This window comes from Littorina saxatilis, linkage group LG3, assembly GCF_037325665.1.
Source record: "Littorina saxatilis isolate snail1 linkage group LG3, US_GU_Lsax_2.0, whole genome shotgun sequence".
Taxonomy (NCBI): Eukaryota; Metazoa; Mollusca; class Gastropoda; order Littorinimorpha; family Littorinidae; genus Littorina; species Littorina saxatilis.
Genome location: NC_090247.1, coordinates 5,638,597 through 5,657,078, shown reverse-complemented (window position 1 = coordinate 5,657,078; position 18,482 = coordinate 5,638,597). Strand labels below are relative to the sequence as shown.

The 18,482-nt window shown below is 39.9% G+C and overlaps 1 protein-coding gene across 3 annotated transcripts in view; it reads right to left on the bottom strand.

Annotated features, from left to right (window-relative positions):
- The window catches only part of LOC138961471 (coatomer subunit beta-like), a 62,548-nt gene extending 60,384 nt beyond the window's left edge, over nucleotides 1–2,164 (bottom strand). The window contains exons 1-3 of one of the 3 annotated variants that reach the window (XM_070333117.1): nucleotides 2,028–2,149; nucleotides 1,337–1,388; nucleotides 198–297 (exon numbers count right to left, since the gene is read on the bottom strand). In XM_070333117.1, coding sequence (XP_070189218.1) covers nucleotides 198–297; nucleotides 1,337–1,348 — 112 coding nt within the window. In that variant the 5' untranslated portion in view covers nucleotides 1,349–1,388; nucleotides 2,028–2,149. Of the gene's footprint in view, nucleotides 1–197; nucleotides 298–1,336; nucleotides 1,389–2,027 lie in introns of all 3 variants that reach the window. The other 2 variants (XM_070333116.1, XM_070333118.1) reach the window with 2 other exon arrangements.
- Nucleotides 2,165–18,482: the final 16,318 nt, after the last annotated feature.

Sequence of the window (18,482 nt, the reverse complement as noted above, 5' to 3'; positions counted from 1 at the left end):
AAAGGGAAGTAAGCACTCTAAATGTATACGACATGCAACAGAGTAAGTGAGAGTTGTGCAGAACCTATCTCCTTGCATCTGAAATGAACGAGCGACTTTCATCCTCAAATCTTAAAATATCACCTTATGATCTTAAAAATCTTCTCTGTCTTAATTGTTTAAGATTGAGATATGAGAAAAATTGTAAAAAGTCTTACCAAGATCCGTGCGAAGCTGTAGTTCTGTTGGCTGCTCGAAGTCATTGCTTGTGTTGATCAGTGTGTAGCATGGCTGTTCCGCCATAGACGCCATCTTGTCCTGGAAGGTATAAATAAAGAAGGTAGCTAAAGAATTTCTAGTAAATGGGAGAATGGTGATGATGAGAATGATATGGTATTGTTGGCATGCGATGATATACCTGTCAACATATGCTTAGGCCTAAAAAAAAAATAGGTGTGGTTACGGTAACCCGACCTACCCTATTTTTGGGGGCCGACCCTATAACTTTTTATTACATTTGTCAAAAAAATACCAAAAAAACCAAGTAAACGAGTGCAGAAAACGCAATGAAAGCGAAAGCGCCCGAGTCGCACACTTATTTCCCTGTCAAGTAGGTTTAATTTGTACACATTAGAAAAAAAAGTAAAAACAAAAAAAAAAGTGATTGCCTACCTTCCTACCCTATTTTTTTGGGCTATGTTACCGTAACCACACCTATTATTTTTTTTGGCCTTATGATGGATGCCTTTTGGAATCGGCAGTCAGCAAAATACCTGTAAAACGCTCTTCAAATCGCTAAAAACTGCATTTATTTTGGCAGAGGTGCCTGAACTTGTTCACAGTGGGGGGAGAGGTGAAGCCAAGGACTAGTGCCTTTGTGTATTAACCACGTAAGTGTACACATGGTGGCCGACATTTGTACGTGCCACAGAATTGAATGTTTGAAGTAGTGACGAGAAAGAAGAAGTCACATACTGTACTATTTCCTGTAACGTCCTATATCATCCTTTGTTTCTGCAAACCACATAAGCTAGTTATTTGCCCATACAAATAAACAAAACCGATGACTACACATGTTTATGACTGTAACTGTAAGCTTGAGTGTAGATTCATATATGATTACTTTAAGTTTAATACTTTTTTTCTTTCTCAAACTGACTGCAACAGTGCAAGTGCAACAGAACTAGATTTTGGCTTTTAAAAGTATGTAGTCATATAGGCAGCCCAGAAAGTAAAAAAAAAATGGTGCACAAGCCTAAAAATATATATGTCCGCTACAGTTAGTAGTATAGTAGTACACACAGACAGACAGAATACACAGTCAGATATATAGCAGACAGAAACACAGGCGTAATACCTCAGCTGGCATTTTTCACACAGTTAGTAATAATGGTAATGGTTCCTGTGATCTAGAGAAGAAAAAAAACCCAAGAGGAAATGTTAACATGAGTGCACAGGTTATTTACTTCTGGTCTGTTGCAACATCAATTTCAATAAATTGATAATTTTTCTTTGCTTATAAAAAATACTTAGTTGATTGACAGACCTTTTTGATTTTCTTTAAAGTCAGTCGTAAGTGAAAGAGAATTTCCAACTATAAATTTGAAAATCGCAGCACACTGACATATCATAACGAATAATTTTGATTTCATATGACCAATACTATTGGCAATAGGCCGTTTGGCAATATTGTGCAGATTTCTGGCTAAAAACTCTTGTGCTGTACTGTAGGTGTACCTTGTAGAAGTTGTACTTTGTAGCAAAGTATTATCTGCCTCAACAGTCATGTACCACAGTTAATGAACTATATTATAAGTTATAACAAGTGTTACTGTTGGTGAATAATTTGTTGTTGTTGCGGTCACTGAAACATTTATTCAGTTCAAAATCGTAGGAAACGTGTAGAAGGGTCACACACGATTTGATTAAAAATGTCAGAATCAGAGAATGTCGAAACACACACTTGCGTTCTGTCGAGCACTAGATCGTATCAAACGTGAAAATGTGATATTGACTACGTTAAGACATATATATGTGACTTCTCGTACCTTTTTCGCGTGTGAAGATCACGATGAGCAAATGAATCTGCTGTAAAGTCAGAAAAACGATCGTGTTGTGGCTAGCCGGTGACGTCTGCTGGCCAATCCAACGTGGCTGTATTTCCGGTACGCCCAGTGCAATACAGTGGAGTGGCCTCCCTTTCATCGTCTGCACTCCTAGTGTGTGTGTGTGTGTGTGTGTGTGTAAGAATGAGAGAGAGAGAGAGAGAGAGAGTGGGAGAGTATGCGTGTACGTGTTTGTGTTTTGCCGTGTGATTCACTGAATTAACCATATAGGCCTATATTTCTACTCAGATATACTCCAAATTAGGCGGTACTTCGGCGAATACCCCGCAAGTCCTAAGCTTCAATCGGCATAGTACTCAGTATTTCCTTTTCAAGTTTTGCAGTGTATGTCTGAGCCGGTTGTGTCACTGTGAGTGTCTGTCCATGGTCTTTCTTTTTCTGCGTCTTTCTTTCCATCTCATGCAGTGTCTGTCTGCATCTCTCTCTCGATCTCTCGGCCGGGCTCAGCCTCTCCTCAGTCAGTTTCGGCCACGGCCGTGATGCGCCGTTTGAGTGTGTGTGTGTGTGTGTGTGTGTGTGTGCCGGTGTCACTTGTGTGTGTCGTGTGTGTGTGGTGTGTTGTGTGTGTGTGTGTGTAGTGTGTCACAGTGTGTCTGTGTGTGTGCCAGTCAGTGTGTGTGTGTGTGTGTGTGCCGTGTGTGCCAGTGTGACGGTGTGTGCCAGTCACTGAGTGTGTGTGTGTGTGTGTCAGTTTGTGTGTGTGTGTGTGTGTGTCAGTATGTGTGTGTGTGGTGTGTGTGTGTGTGTGTGTAAATGTAAAGTCAGTCCAGTAGATTTATCTAATTGTGTCCACACTTGTCACAGATAAAATATTATTATCATAATATGACTGAGAGAAGTTGAAGTTCTGGGGGTCAATCGCTATCGTATGTTTTTAAGACGTCGGATAAATAGATACAGCGTGTTTGGATCTCACCACACAAAATTGATACCGGGGACTCGCAAGCAAATTGAAGGTACAGTAACGGCGACAATTGTCACAGCTTCCGTAAGTGTATGCTGTGACTCAGTGTAGTTGGTGTATACACCTAACAGGCTCATACATTCCTCTCATTGTTTGATAAAAGCGATAATTGAAAATGAAGCCCTCAGTGCTCGTTTTCGAAAGACTTCGCGAAAAAAATCAGTTTTATCATGAATTCAGAGTCTGAAAAAAAAGAGAAAAGAGGTCAGTCGAAAATTTTGAGTTTTGATTTCAACCCATATCATACCATGGTCTAACGTCTGCCAATGTCAATTACTTATCATTCTGAATAATGTATGTTTTGAAGGCAAAATGAACCAGCTTTTAGGTGGTCATCTTGTTTTATAATTTTTTATTAATAAAAAACAAGAGCAAAAAGCTGTGTACTATTTTTTGCTGGAGAGCATATATATATATATATATGTTATAGCCCAAGTGGAGAATTCTTCGTTCTAATCTCCTGTTATATTTTCACTATCCCTACACTGCCTGAGATCACATTTGGCCATGTTGAAAACCCCAGAAGAACCCTCGCTATAGATTACAATGAAATTTTGAGCCGATGAAGACACATTTTCTAACTAAGACATTACGGGGTTTCAGCGTGACTTTTTATGTCGAGAAGAAAATCTTGTATCAAAACAAAGTTTTTCAAAATTTGGGTCCGAATCGGAGTATCTGTTAGATGGTAAACCCTACGTCTGATAAAGACCCCCCCCTTTGAGTTTTAAGGGGGGGGGGGGTGTTCATTTGGTGTGTGTGTGTTTGTTTGTAGTATATACCCGCCATGTTGAAAACCCCAGAAGAACCCTCGCTATAGATTACAATGAAATTTTGAGCCGATGAAGACACATTTTCTAACTAAGACATTACGGGGTTTCAGCGTGACTTTTTATGTCGAGAAGAAAATCTTGTATCAAAACAAAGTTTTTCAAAATTTGGGTCCGAATCGGAGTGGGGGTTATTTTGTTTAAGTGTATTTATAACAGCAAACAATAACAAACAATAACACACAATAACACACAATAACACATGTAGAAGGATATCCCAGGGCCCCGTTCAAACGACAGTGAAGAATCTTTTCGACTTGTGTAAACCCCTTCCCTCTTTTTTCTCCCTTTCCTTTCCAAGCCGCACGGGACATGTTCCAATTGCTGTAAGAATCGTTCCTGCTAATTCTTTCCCCCCTCATAAACAAGTTATATGCTTGCACGTTCACCTTTTAAAAGCGGAAACATATCTCCCACTTTGGGGCCTCATATCATCTTCCAGAAACTAATATTCGATGAAATCAGAAATAATGAACGGGAAACATATTCTGTTTTTATCAGCATTCATTGTGCAATTTTAGTGCGGTAATGCATTCATCAGAGAATGAAAGATTGCCCGTTCTTCATTTTTAGTGATGGTAACACTTTCCGAAAAGGCATCAACACTACGGGTGCGTGCCGCAAGGGAAACAGAATGATAATATTTTTAGCTCCTACGACTAAACTTTTGTTGTTTAGTTTTGTACATCTCACAACTTCTGGCTCGGAATTGTTAGCATTCATTGTGCAATTTTAGTGCGACAATGCATTAATCAGAGAACGAGAGATTGCCCGTTCTTCATTTTTAGTGATGGGAACACTTTCCGAAAACTTGTATCAACACTACTGCCCGGGCCGGCGTGCCGCAAGTGAAAAACAGCATGATAATATTTCCAGTTCCTTTTCCACACCGTCAACAGAAACGTATATGTTCTCTCAGAGACTGAGTTGAGAGTGAGTGAGCCGAGAGAGACTGAGAAAACTTGTATCAACACTACTACCCGGGCCGGCGTGCCGCAAGGGAAAAACAGCATAATAATATTTCCAGTTCCCTTTTCCACACCGTCAACAGAAACGTATGTTCTCTCAGAGACTCGGAGTTGAGAGTGAGCAGTGAGCCGAGAGAGAGACTGGGAGTAATCGATATGTTTTTCCCCTGGGGCATCACAGGTGTGCTGTTTTGTGAAGGAAGCTGCGAGAACTTGCAGGGTCAACGACCGCCGGGGGGTTCAAGGACAAGGAGAAGGAATTCGCATCATGCCGCCGCGCTGTACAGAAACTGCACTGCTAATTCTTTCCCCCTTAAACAAGTTATATGCTTGCCGCACGTTCACCTTTTAAAAGCGGAAACATATCTCCCACTTTGGGGCCTCACATCATCTTCCAGAAACTAATATTCGATCAAATCAGAAATAATGAACGGGAAACATATTCTGTTTTTATCAACGCTGCTACTGCTGTGTGATAATATTTCCAGTTCTTTAGAGAGAGAGAGAGAGAGAGAGAGAGAGAGAGAGAGAGAGAGAGAGAGAGAGAGAGAGAGAGAGAGAGAGAGAGAGAGAGAGAGAGAGAGAGAGAGAGAGAGAGAGAGAGAGAGAGAGAGAGAGAGAATGATAATATTTCCAGCTCCTATACGACTAAAACTTTCGTTGTTTAGTTGTGTACATCTTTACAACTTCTTCTGGCTCGGAATTGTTAGCATTCATTGTGCAATTTTAGTGCGACAATGCGTTCATCAGAGAATGAGAGATTGCCCGTTCTTCATTTTTAGTGATGGTAACACTTTCCGAAAACTTGTATCAACACTACTACCCGGGCCGGCGTGCCACAAGGGAAAAACAGCATAATAATATTTCCAGTTCCCTTTTCCACACCGTCAACAGAAACGTATGTTCTCTCAGAGACTCGGAGTTGAGAGTGAGCAGTGAGCCGAGAGAGAGACTGGGAGTAATCGATATCTTTTTCCCTGGGGCATCACAGGTGTGCTGTTCCGTGTGCATTAAGGGTTGTGTTGGGTCGGGTTTTATCTCACCATTTGTGGCTTTGCTCTTTGTCTCTGTTAATGGGGTCCAACTCGCTTCGTTTCTGTACAAAGTCCCTAAATTGGTCGTTTGATTCTTCTTTTGCCTTTTGTTCTTATTTTGTCTTTTTATTCTTATCGCTTTTTGTTCTTTTTGTTTGTCTTATTATTATACTGGGACTTATTTTTCCACTCCGGTCGTTGGGAGATGTTGTCAGTCTGACGTCCACCAGTCGACCCCACCCTCTCCCGTGGTTATCTGCTTGATATATTAAAATGATTAATGTTGAGGTAAGATCGAGGAGTCCTGTGATTGGTTGATTTGTGTTTTTGGTTATGATTGGTCGGTCGGTTTTCTCTCGGGCGTTTTGATTGGTTGGAACCGAAGCACCGATCATGATTCCTACGAGAAAAAAAAAGTCCGCATTAGCACTATTTTGATTGGCTGCTAAAAATAATAATCATGATATTCCTCCGCGCGTAGAGAGAGATATATCGTTTACAAAAAAAAAAAAAAAAAAAAGAAGTTCTCATTTTGATCACATTACTTTCTTTTTAGCATTGTGCTCAGTAAAAGTCACTAACAACCACCAAACACTAAGACTTTATTTCACACCATCAACACAAAGATAAAATCGCAATCAATAAACTGGCGTACACAGGGCCCGCGCGCCTGTAAGGGGAGAAAATCTCTGACAGGCGGAGAAGGAAGCTGCGAGAACTCTGCAGGGTCAACGACCGCCCGCGGGGGTTCAAGGACAAGGAGAAGGAATTCGCGGCATCATGCCGCCGCGCTGTACAGAAACTGCTGCACTTATACAGTTCATAAGCCGTCTTTTCTCCCACCAAAAAGGAAAATTCGTATGAAAGAATATTTTCCCCCTTTCTTTTCAGATCAACAGACACGATGCTCAGTTAACGTTGTGCGAGAGAGAATAGCCGCAAACATTCGTACCACCAAAGCAAACCGAAAAACAAAAGCACAACAGATGAGATGTTTAAACTTAATGCTTTTAGCCACGGGTTTGAGTTTAAAAAAAAAAAGTCACTACAAACACATAACACTAAGACTTTTTGTTGTTACAATTCTTTCGGAAGCGAGTTTTGGGACTATAAAAAAAAAAGTAGTTCTCATTTGGCCAGAATCCTATATTTTATAAGTACTTTTTTTTTAGCAAAGTGCTCAAAAGTCACTAACACCACCACCTCCACTACTAACACAAAGACTCATTGTTGAAATTCTTTCGGAAGCGAGTTTTGGGGCCAAATAAACAGAAGTTCTCTTTTGTCAGAAGCATATATCCTTGCACAGCACTTTTTTGTGTGTGGATCATCGTACTTAAATGTCCTGACATAATATCAACGCAGAAATGACGGTGAAAGGTTCCCCCTTTCTTTCTTTCTTCTCAATTCTGAATTTTCTTTTTTCTTTGTGGGTAATTTCGTTTCAAATTGTGTGAAGTTTTTGTTTGTTTCCTTCCTTGTCATTCTTGGAGTGTGTGTTTGATTTCGAGTCTAAAAATAAAGAATAAACAGAAGTTCTCTTTTGTCAGAAGCATATATCCTTGCACAGCACTTTTTTTATGTGTGGATCATCGTACTTAAATGTCCTGACAGAGAGCGAGTGAGAGAGAGAAACTGGAAGTAAAGGATTTCTTTTTTGGGTGCCGCATCACAGGTGTGCTGTTTCGTGTGCATTAAGTTTTGTGCTGGGTCGATATTTATCTCACCATGTGTGGCTTTGAGTTGAGAGCGAGTGAGAGAGAGAAACTGGAAGTAAAGGATTTCTTTTTTGGGTGCCGCATCACAGGTGTGCTGTTTCGTGTGCATTAAGTTTTGTGCTGGGTCGATATGGATCATCGTACTTAAATGTCCTGACATAATATCAACGCAGAAATGACGGTGATAGGTTCCCCGTTTTTCTTTCTTTCTTCTCAATTCTGAATTCTTTGGGTAATTCCGTTTCAAATTGTGTGAAGTTTGTTTGTTTCCTTCCTTGTCATTCTTGGAGTGTGTGTTTGATTTCGAGTCTAGACTTTTTTGATTGAGATGACTGATATAATTATGTGGGTAATTGTAGTGAGCGGCGACGAAAAGTTACTCTCTCCCCCAGTATACATTAGTAATGCCCAGACACAACTTCGACACAGAAAGGACGGTGAAAGGTTCCCCGTTTTTCTTTCTTTCTTCTCAATTCTGAATTCTTTGGGTAATTCCGTTTCAAATTGTGTGAAGTTTGTTTGTTTCCTTCCTTGTCATTCTTGGAGTGTGTGTTTGATTTCGAGTCTAGAAATAAAGTTGTACATTATAATTTATGATGGGAGTGAGAGTATAGTTGTTCTTCGTCTTCTTCTTCTTAAAACTTTTTTGATTGAGATGACTGATATATGTGGGTAATTGTAGTGAGCGGCGGCGAAAAGTTACTCTCTCCCCCAGTATACATTAGTAATGCCCAGACACAACTTCGACACAGAAATGACGGTGAAAGGTTCCCCGTTTTTCTTTCTTTCTTCTCAATTCTGAATTCTTTGGGTAATTCCGTTTCAAATTGTGTGAAGTTTGTTTGTTTCCTTCCTTGTCATTCTTGGAGTGTGTGTTTGATTTCGAGTCTAAAAATAAAGTTGTACATTATAATTTATGGGAGTGAGAGTATAGTTGTTCTTCTTCGTCTTCTTCTTCTTAAAACTTTTTTGATTGAGATGACTGATATATGTGGGTAATTGTAGTGAGCGGCGACGAAAAGTTACTCTCTCCCCCAGTATACATTAGTAATGCCCAGACACAACTTCGACGCAGAAATGACGGTGAAAGGTTCCCCGTTTTTCTTTCTTTCTTCTCAATTCTGAATTCTTTGGGTAATTCCGTTTCAAATTGTGTGAAGTTTGTTTGTTTCCTTCCTTGTCATTCTTGGAGTGTGTGTTTGATTTCGAGTCTAAAAATAAAGTTGTACATTATAATTTATGATGGGAGTGAGAGTATAGTTGTTCTTCGTCTTCTTCTTCTTAAAACTTTTTTGATTGAGATGACTGATATATGTGGGTAATTGTAGTGAGCGGCGACGAAAAGTTACTCTCTCCCCCAGTATACATTAGTAATGACCAGACACAACTTCGACACAGAAATGACGGTGAAAGGTTCCCCGTTTCTTTCTTTTTTCTCAATTCTGAATTCTTTGGGTAATTCCGTTTTAAATTGTGTGAAGTTTGTTTGTTTCCTTCCTTGTCATTCTTGGAGTGTGTGTTTGATTTCGAGTCTAAAAATAAAGTTGTACATTATAATTTATAATGCATTCATCAGAGAACGAGAGATTGCCCGTTCTTCATTTTTAGTGATGGGAACACTTTTCGAAAAGGTATCAACACTACTACCCGGTGCGTGCCACAAGGGAAACAGAATAATCCAGCTCCTGTTGTTTAGTTTTCAGTGTACATCACATCTTTTGGCTCGGAATTGTTACCATTCATTGTGCAATTTTAGTGGCAATGCATTCATCAGAGAACGAGAGATTGCCCGTTCTTCATTTTTAGTGATGAGAACACTTTCCGAAAAGGTATCAACACTACTACTACCCGGGCCGCGTGTCACAAGGGAAAAACACCATAATAATATTTCCAGTTCCTTTTTCCACACCAACAGAAACGTATGTTCTCAACAATAAATGTTTCTGTTCATAATTGATTAAAATCCTAAAAACACAGTCCTAAACAATACATAATTACCAGATTGAATAAAAGCACACAAATTAAATGCTGTCAAAGCAGACGAGTTGTATCCCTACACAAGACAGACATTTTCTGGGGCTAGGGGAAGACAATAAGACTGGAGTTATCCCCCAGCATAGAAGTCTAAAGACTAACCATACTAACAACGGACAGTGCAGGGGAGATAACAAAAATGGTGATTTAAAAGACTCTCTCTTTGTGAAGTGAGTGTGTATGTGTGCGTGTGTTTGTGTGTGTGCGTGTGTTTGTGTGTGTGCGTGTGTTTGTGAGTGTGCGTGTGTTTGTGAGTGTGCGTGTGTTTGTGTGTTTGTGAGTGTGTTTGTGTGTGTGAGTGTGTGGTGTTACAGGTCGCCAAATCCACAAGATATATACGGCACAATAGCGAAATACATAAACACACACACACACACGCACACAAACGACTAAATAAACACGGCACAATAAGAGAGAGAGAGAGAGAGAAAGAGAGAGAGTGAGACTAAGAGTGAGTGACTGAGTGACTGAGTGAGACTGAGTGAGAGTGAGTGAGAGAGAGACTGAGAGAGAAAGTGAGAGTGAGTGAGAGAGAGAGAGTGACCATACAACGGGAAGTAACCTACAACCGTATATTTCCTGCGATATATTGTATGTTATGATATTTTGCAATGATGTTTAGCCATAGTTCTTTATACGCGTAGGTGTGCGAGAATATGTAAGCGCAGAGCTTTAAAGATGTTCATGTTATATAGTGCTATATGTTTTATGTAAAATCAATGTCTTGTTTGTATTACTGTTATGTACCACCCCTGAATTTCTCTATGAGATAATAAAGTATTCTTCTTATTCTTCTTATTCTTAAACAGAGCAAGATTTTCCGACAACGGTTGTAGAACTTGGCATCTTTCTGACAGAGACAACACAGAATCACGATGATGTTAAAAAAAAAAAAAAATTCATTCAACAATTCATAAAAAATTATATTTTTTTTATTTCATATCAAAACCACATGGACGATAACAGGCACCACCCATTTGTTACATACATGTGTTTTTTACTCATATGGTCTGGAGTTTTCAACTTGGACTACAACATATGTTTCAATCAGATCTACTTCAGTAAATATCTGAAAACTCTGAAGCAATACGAACAACTCATCCGTGAAAATCTCACCATACTCTTCCGCTTCCCGATTGTTTGGATACAACAGAGGTTGAAAATCGATCAATCGTTCCACTCCACGATTGGTATGGAATCTTTTTCAACCTTCTCGGTCAGGTTTAACTCAACCGTGACTTTTTGCCCGAAGTAGTAGCCACAGAGATTGCGTTGGATGATGAGGTAGGATTTCTCGCCTGCTGAACGAATTCTTCCTCATCACCCAAACCACCTCTAAAAAGTAACGGCCGCGAAGTTTATCTCACTAGTACAGACCTCGGGGCTGATACTACATACTTTTGAACCAATCGTTGCACGGGATCTGCTGTAGTCTGTGATAGCGAGCCCTATAGTCGTTCGTGCCGTCCTACCGCAATTAACTCATTCATGCTTCTTCCGTCTTTTTCTCAGTTCTCGCTATCAATTCGTTGTCGTTTTTACGCGTAGGACATGACGTGTCATCATCATCAACAGCAACAGAATCAGTTATTGACACGTTTTTCAAGTATTTCAATCAGGCTCAAGTTCCTTGTTTTGTAAATTTGCCGCGCATCAAAAGTTTGTTCATCATTTTTCCTCTCACAATTGTTTGGTTTGCTCTTTGTCGGCTCAACTCGCTCCGTTTTGTTGACTAATTGTTCCTGCTCGCCCCCCCTTTTTTTTTTTTCTCTCCCACCACAGAAACACATCCTGGCTTATTGATGCTGCTGCGTCCGGTGCCACAGAGGGAATGAATCACGACCTGCTCTTTTTTTCCGTTTTATTGTCTAGTCGTAGTATGACTCAACTGTTGTTTTGTGTATATTGCAACTTTTGGCTGAAAAGGACTTTCTTTCGTGTGCATCAACGTTTTGTTTTTGTCATTTTTCATCTCACAAGTTTTATCTCAAGTTCCTTGTTTGTTTTTTGTAAATTTGCTGTGCATCAAAAGTTTGTTCATCATTTTTCCTCTCACAATTGTTTGGTTTGCTCTTTGTCTCTCTTAAGGGGCTGAACTCGCTTCGTTTTGTTTGACTCCTTGTTCCAACAAACTAAATTGTGCTCTCCCTTTCCAAGCTGCAACTAATTTTGGCATGTTCTCTCGCTATAAGAATCGTTCCTGCTCTCCTTTTTTTCTCTCTCTCACCACAGAAACACATTCTGGTTTATTTTCAACGCTGCGTGCTGCGTGCTACAGAGGGAATGAACCATTTCGTTTTGTTTCTTTCTTTTTATTAAACTCTCGCTCTAAGAATTGGCTTTCTTTCGTGTGCATCCACGTTTTGTTTTTGTCATTTTTCATCTCACAACTTTTAGCTCATCATTTTTCCTCTCACAATTGTTTGTTTTGCTCTTTGTCTGTGTTAAGGGAGCTGCTGCTGGTGGTGCTGCGTGCCACAGAGGGAATGAATCATTTCGTTTTGTTTATTTCTTTTTATTAAACTCTCGCTCTAAGAATTGTTCCTGCTCTTCCCTTTTCACTACACTAACAACACAATGACTTTTTGTTTTGAAATTCTGTGAAGCGAGTTGTCCAAATAAAAAGAAGTTCTTCTTTTTGTCAGAATAATATATGTCCATATCGTGATACAACACTGTTTTTAGCAGCACGCTAAAAAGTCACCACACAAGACATCGGCACAGAAAAAGAACGGGGAAATTCTGATTTTTTTTTTTCATTTCTTTAATTTTGTTTCAAATTGTGTGAGGTTTTTTTCCCTTGTCATTCTTGTTTGTGGGTTTGATTTCGAGTCTAAAATAAAGTTGTACATTATAATTTCTTGAGTGAGGAGTTGCTCTTCATCTCGTTCTTCTTTTTAAAACTTTTGTTTGAGATGGCTGATGGTTGTATCGGGTGAAAAGTTACAAGTATACATTAATGTCCTGACACAAGACATCAACACAGAAATGACGGAAAAAAGGTCCTCCTGATTTCTTATTTCATTTCTTTAATTTTGTTTCAAATTTTTAGGTTTTTCTCCTCAAAAACAGTAAAAGTAAAGGGGTGAGATTCTATAATAGCTGGTGCTCTTGTAAAATTTTACAGAGAAAACGCACGCACGGACTTTTTTCTGGTGTAGTGTTGACAACGCCAAATGGTATTGCAAGGCTGCTGCCGCGAAGCCTGTCAAGCAGGGAATGTATACCGATTTGGATGCCCGATTTCGGATCAAAGTTAAGTTATATGCGCGGCATAAAGAATCTTCTAAAAAATGACGCATGAAAACACTTTGGTCAATTTGTTTAAAAATCCACGCGAACGCAGAGCAGACTCAACCGGCACCATAGAAGGGCGAGCGTCAGACTCACCCGGAACAAAAAAAAAAAAAAAGGGTAGACAACAAACAACACACACAATCATCGTTTGGGTTTTGGAGATGGACGTTGCGTCGTCGCGAGTATTACAGTTCGTTTTGTCCAACGTTTGAGAGTATTTTGCGAAACACTGATTTTGGTGAGGTTTCTTGTAACTTATTAGTAGATGAGTTTCTCCTTTCTGGCGAATAGACTTTGTTCGTTTCAAGTACGCCTTTGTTGTAGGTCACAACGCACAGTCTTCGATCATAGTGAAGTTGCAATACTACAAGCTCGTCAAAGAGATGAATTAATGTAGTCAGTTTCAGAGTAATTTGTTGTAGGGATAAGAACTTTGCTGGAGACCACTTTTGTAAAAACTGAACGACCCGCCGCCGTAGGTTATTACTGTTTAGTCGTTCCCGCTGCCAATAATTACGAAGAAGTTTTTGCTTCATTTTCTCTCCTCCCTTCCCCCTTTTCGGAAAGTGTCATAAATAGCTAGTATGGTAGAGTACTGAGTCAGTCAGTTCTGCTGCCGGGCCTCTTATAATACTGCTGATCATCACGTGGTGTCCTTGTTTCTTGTGTGTTTTTTTTTTTTTTTTAAATGGAAGGGAATCGGCCGGTGTATTGCCGCTCTCATCATTGCGGGATGAGCAGTTAGACCTACACATAACCCAACAACCATATTTTGAAGTTTTACATTCAGAATTCGGTTATTCTCGAGAACACGTGCTCGCTGCAGCTAGACTCTTCATCCGAAACAACGAAACCATTGACATACAAACGTTGATGTTAGCTGTTGAAGACGCCGCAACAAAACAACAAGAAGACAATACCAGCGAGACTATAACTACTACTCCGCCGTCATCATCCCAGCAAATTTCCACAAACAATGTTTCTACTACAGGAAATAAAGTCAGCTCTACGGTGACAAACGAGAAAACCAGGCCGCCAATTTCTTCCGATGCCGCCGCATCAAATAAAAAGTATTTGGTGGTCTTGGCAGAAAACAGGCGTCTGAAGCGAGGAGAACTTTGTTGGTGTTGTTTTGAAAAACCCCGATCTCAAACCTTTCTTCCCTGTGGACATTTTCATTACTGTATGGAGTGCGGCAATAACTTTTCATGTTGTCCTTTGTGTGAGAAAACCATTTTGGCGGATGTAAAAACTTTTCTCATCTAAACACACACACACACGCGCGCAGAGAGAGAACTGTTGATATCACCGTTATGAGAACTGTGGTTGCCCCCCTTTGACCACATGTACAGCTCGAGAGAGAGGTTACTTTCATTGGATCACGCGGGGTAGAGAATTAGCGGAGAATTAGTTTGTGTTGCTGCTTATACACATAATAAGAAAAATTGTGTGTGTTTTTTTAGCTACTCTTTTTTTTTTAAATCTGTTTGGTGTCCAACGAATATCTATTCTTTACACACACACACACACACACACACAAAGACGAGACATTACTGTTTTTTAAGACTATGTTATAGCCCAAGTGGAGAATTCTTCGTTCTAATCTTCTGTTATATTTTCACTATCCCTACACTGCCTGAGATCACATTTGGCCATGTTGAAAACCCCAGAAGAACCCTCGCTATAGATTACAATGAAATTTTGAGCCGATGAAGACACATTTTCTAACTAAGACATTACGGGGTTTCAGCGTGACTTTTTATGTCGAGAAGAAAATCTTGTATCAAAACAAAGTTTTTCAAAATTTGGGTCCGAATCGGAGTATCACCGTCCCGAAATCTGACAACAAAAAAAGCAAAATGAAGAGGAGGGGGGGAAAAAACACAATCCAAGCGGAAAAACACCATCATCAAAGTTATTACACGGTCAAATCTGACTTAAAAAAAAAAAACAAGAGAAGGAAAAAACCACCAACCCAACAAAGTCGAAGACGGGTAGACACACATCACAAGCTTCCACAACAAAACAAAAAAAAGAAGATATAGACTTCTACGAAATAGAAGCTGAAATAATATGCACACACACACACACACACGACCGCCTCAATAACGAGTCCGGGAAGGTTATTCGTAGTAACACGTCACCTTTCTTTTTTCTCGAACAACTCTCGGTCAGGCTACTATACTACTACTACTACTACTACTACTACTACTACTACTACATCTCAATATCATGGATGTTTTTTGGAGTTGTTTTTCATACGAACACGATTGAGCGAAAGTTTGTTATCCTCATTTCTAAAAGGACAATGTAATGTAAAAGAAAGCCAGCCGGGACAGTGGTCACACGCGCCTTCCTTCACTAACCAGGCAGAAGAAATGAATGTTGTTATTATTTTAGAATTGTAAGGTGTGGATGAGAGTAAATTTCCTTTATTTTTAAAATGTGATGGTGTATCACAAGCATTATTATTGTGGTTTGGAGATGCTTACACATGATATAGTCACACAGAACACTTTACAATATAAGAAAAAACAACATAAAAGCAAACTCTCACTGCCACGCGTCACACATCCGTACAATGATATTAACTATAACTCAAATAGTTGATATGACAAAGTTTTATTTTTTTTAAACGAACATAATGCACAAAACATATTGCCTGGTGCGTGTGTGTTTATATGTATGTATAGCATGTTTTTGTGTGTGCTGATATGTCTCGCGCGTTGTGGTGCGTATCGTCATGGCTGTTCCGCGGCTGTGCCGTTGAGTTAGTGTGTGAATGTATATGGTGCATGAGTAGGTAGGAGTGGTGATGCCGTTGTGGTGTGTTTTGTTGTGGCGTGGGTGTCTTGGCGATCGGTCACCACCGTGGTGGGCCGTGTACCGCAACGAACACACACGAACCGAAAGTACACACACATATAACTGACATCACACAGGCGGTTTAGACTAGAGAGAAAATAACATTTCAAAGACGAGAAAGGAGCTTAAAGCATGGGATACTGTAACACACACAATTCAGGAAAACAATTTAAGAATTTACTTTGAGAGTAATCACAACAAAATATATTCAGATTCTATTTTCCTATCCTATCGTCATACACCTTGGCTAATTTAGGCACAGGTCTTATACTTCTTCAAGTGGTCAGGACAGAGAGAGAGAGAGAGAGAGAGCGATAATTCACGCAATCCTTTCTCCGAGTCTAGCCTATTCGTTGGCCGTCTATTCTGTGACCTTCGGTTTTCTTGTACACGTTTCCATTGGTTATTCAACATCGGGTGACTATTTCCTTTCTAATTTTTACCACAAACAATAATCATTGTGAAAGCTTGCAAATGGTCAAACGCGTGCCAGCCTATCGCATAATAATACAAAAAACCCGTACATCACGTTCCTTTTAAGTCCTTATCATGATCAAACTGTGACGGGTTCTAAAACAACCGTGACTTTTGACATTATTGTCTTTTCTGCTAGTACATTATCATTTGAATCTTGAAAACCTATAGCTTTCATTTACTCGGCTGTATTCCTCAATCTCACTATACAACTCGTTATCGTTAAATTCAATATTTACAATTAACATTAAATCCATTTTAAATCCTAATTTTCACCGTTGAAAGGTATGACAACAATCAACAGTGTGAGATAAAAGAAATCCTCAAATTGCTTAGGATACAGGCACCCCATGAAAGCAGGCACGCACAGAGGCACACATGCTTTTACAGCAAAAATATCAATTGAAAACCTGCATGTCGTAATTTCGTATTGCATGCTTCACTATCTGTTAGATGGTAAACCCTACGTCTGATAAAGACCCCCCCCTTTGAGTTTTAAGGGGGGGGGGGTGTCATTTGGTGTGTGTGTGTTTGTTTGTAGTATATACCCGCCATGTTGAAAACCCCAGAAGAACCCTCGCTATAGATTACAATGAAATTTTGAGCCGATGAAGACACATTTTCTAACTAAGACATTACGGGGTTTCAGCGTGACTTTTTATGTCGAGAAGAAAATCTTGTATCAAAACAAAGTTTTTCAAAATTTGGGTCCGAATCGGAGTGGGGGTTATTTTGTTTAAGTGTATTTATAACAGCAAACAATAACAAACAATAACACACAATAACACACAATAACACATGTAGAAGGATATCCCAGGGCCCCGTTCAAACGACAGTGAAGAATCTTTTCGACTTGTGTAAACCCCTTCCCTCTTTTTTCTCCCTTTCCTTTCCAAGCCGCACGGGACATGTTCCAATTGCTGTAAGAATCGTTCCTGCTAATTCTTTCCCCCTCATAAACAAGTTATATGCTTGCACGTTCACCTTTTAAAAGCGGAAACATATCTCCCACTGTGGGGCCTCACATCATCTTCCAGAAACTAATATTCGATGAAATCAGAAATAATGAACGGGAAATTAAACATATTCTGTTTTTATCAGCATTCATTGTGCAATTTTAGTGCGGTAATGCATTCATCAGAGAATGAAAGATTGCCCGTTCTTCATTTTTAGTGATGGTAACACTTTCCGAAAAGGCATCAACACTACGGGTGCGTGCCGCAAGGGAAACAGAATGATAATATTTTTAGCTCCTACGACTAAACTTTTGTTGTTTAGTTTTGTACATCTCACAACTTCTGGCTCGGAATTGTTAGCATTCATTGTGCAATTTTAGTGCGGCAATGCATTAATCAGAGAACGAGAGATTGCCCGTTCTTCATTTTTAGTGATGGGAACACTTTCCGAAAACTTGTATCAACACTACTACCCGGGCCGGCGTGCCGCAAGTGAAAAACAGCATGATAATATTTCCAGTTCCTTTTCCACACCGTCAACAGAAACGTATATGTTCTCTCAGAGACTGAGTTGAGAGTGAGTGAGCCGAGAGAGACTGAGAAAACTTGTATCAACACTACTACCCGGGCCGGCGTGCCGCAAGGGAAAAACAGCATAATAATATTTCCAGTTCCCTTTTCCACACCGTCAACAGAAACGTATGTTCTCTCAGAGACTCGGAGTTGAGAGTGAGCAGTGAGCCGAGAGAGAGACTGGGAGTAATCGATATGTTTTTCCCCTGGGGCATCACAGGTGTGCTGTTTTGTGAAGGAAGCTGCGAGAACTTGCAGGGTCAACGACCGCCGGGGGTTCAAGGACAAGGAGAAGGAATTCGCATCATGCCGCCGCGCTGTACAGAAACTGCACTGCTAATTCTTTCCCCCTTAAACAAGTTATATGCTTGCCGCACGTTCACCTTTTAAAAGCGGAAACATATCTCCCACTTTGGGGCCTCACATCATCTTCCAGAAACTAATATTCGATCAAATCAGAAATAATGAACGGTAAACATATTCTGTTTTTATCAACGCTGCTACTGCTGTGTGATAATATTTCCAGTTCTTTAGAGAGAGAGAGAGAGAGAGAGAGAGAGAGAGAGAGAGAGAGAGAGAGAGAGAGAGAGAGAGAGAGAGAGAGAGAGAGAGAGAGAGAGAGAGAGAGAGAATGATAATATTTCCAGCTCCTATACGACTAAAA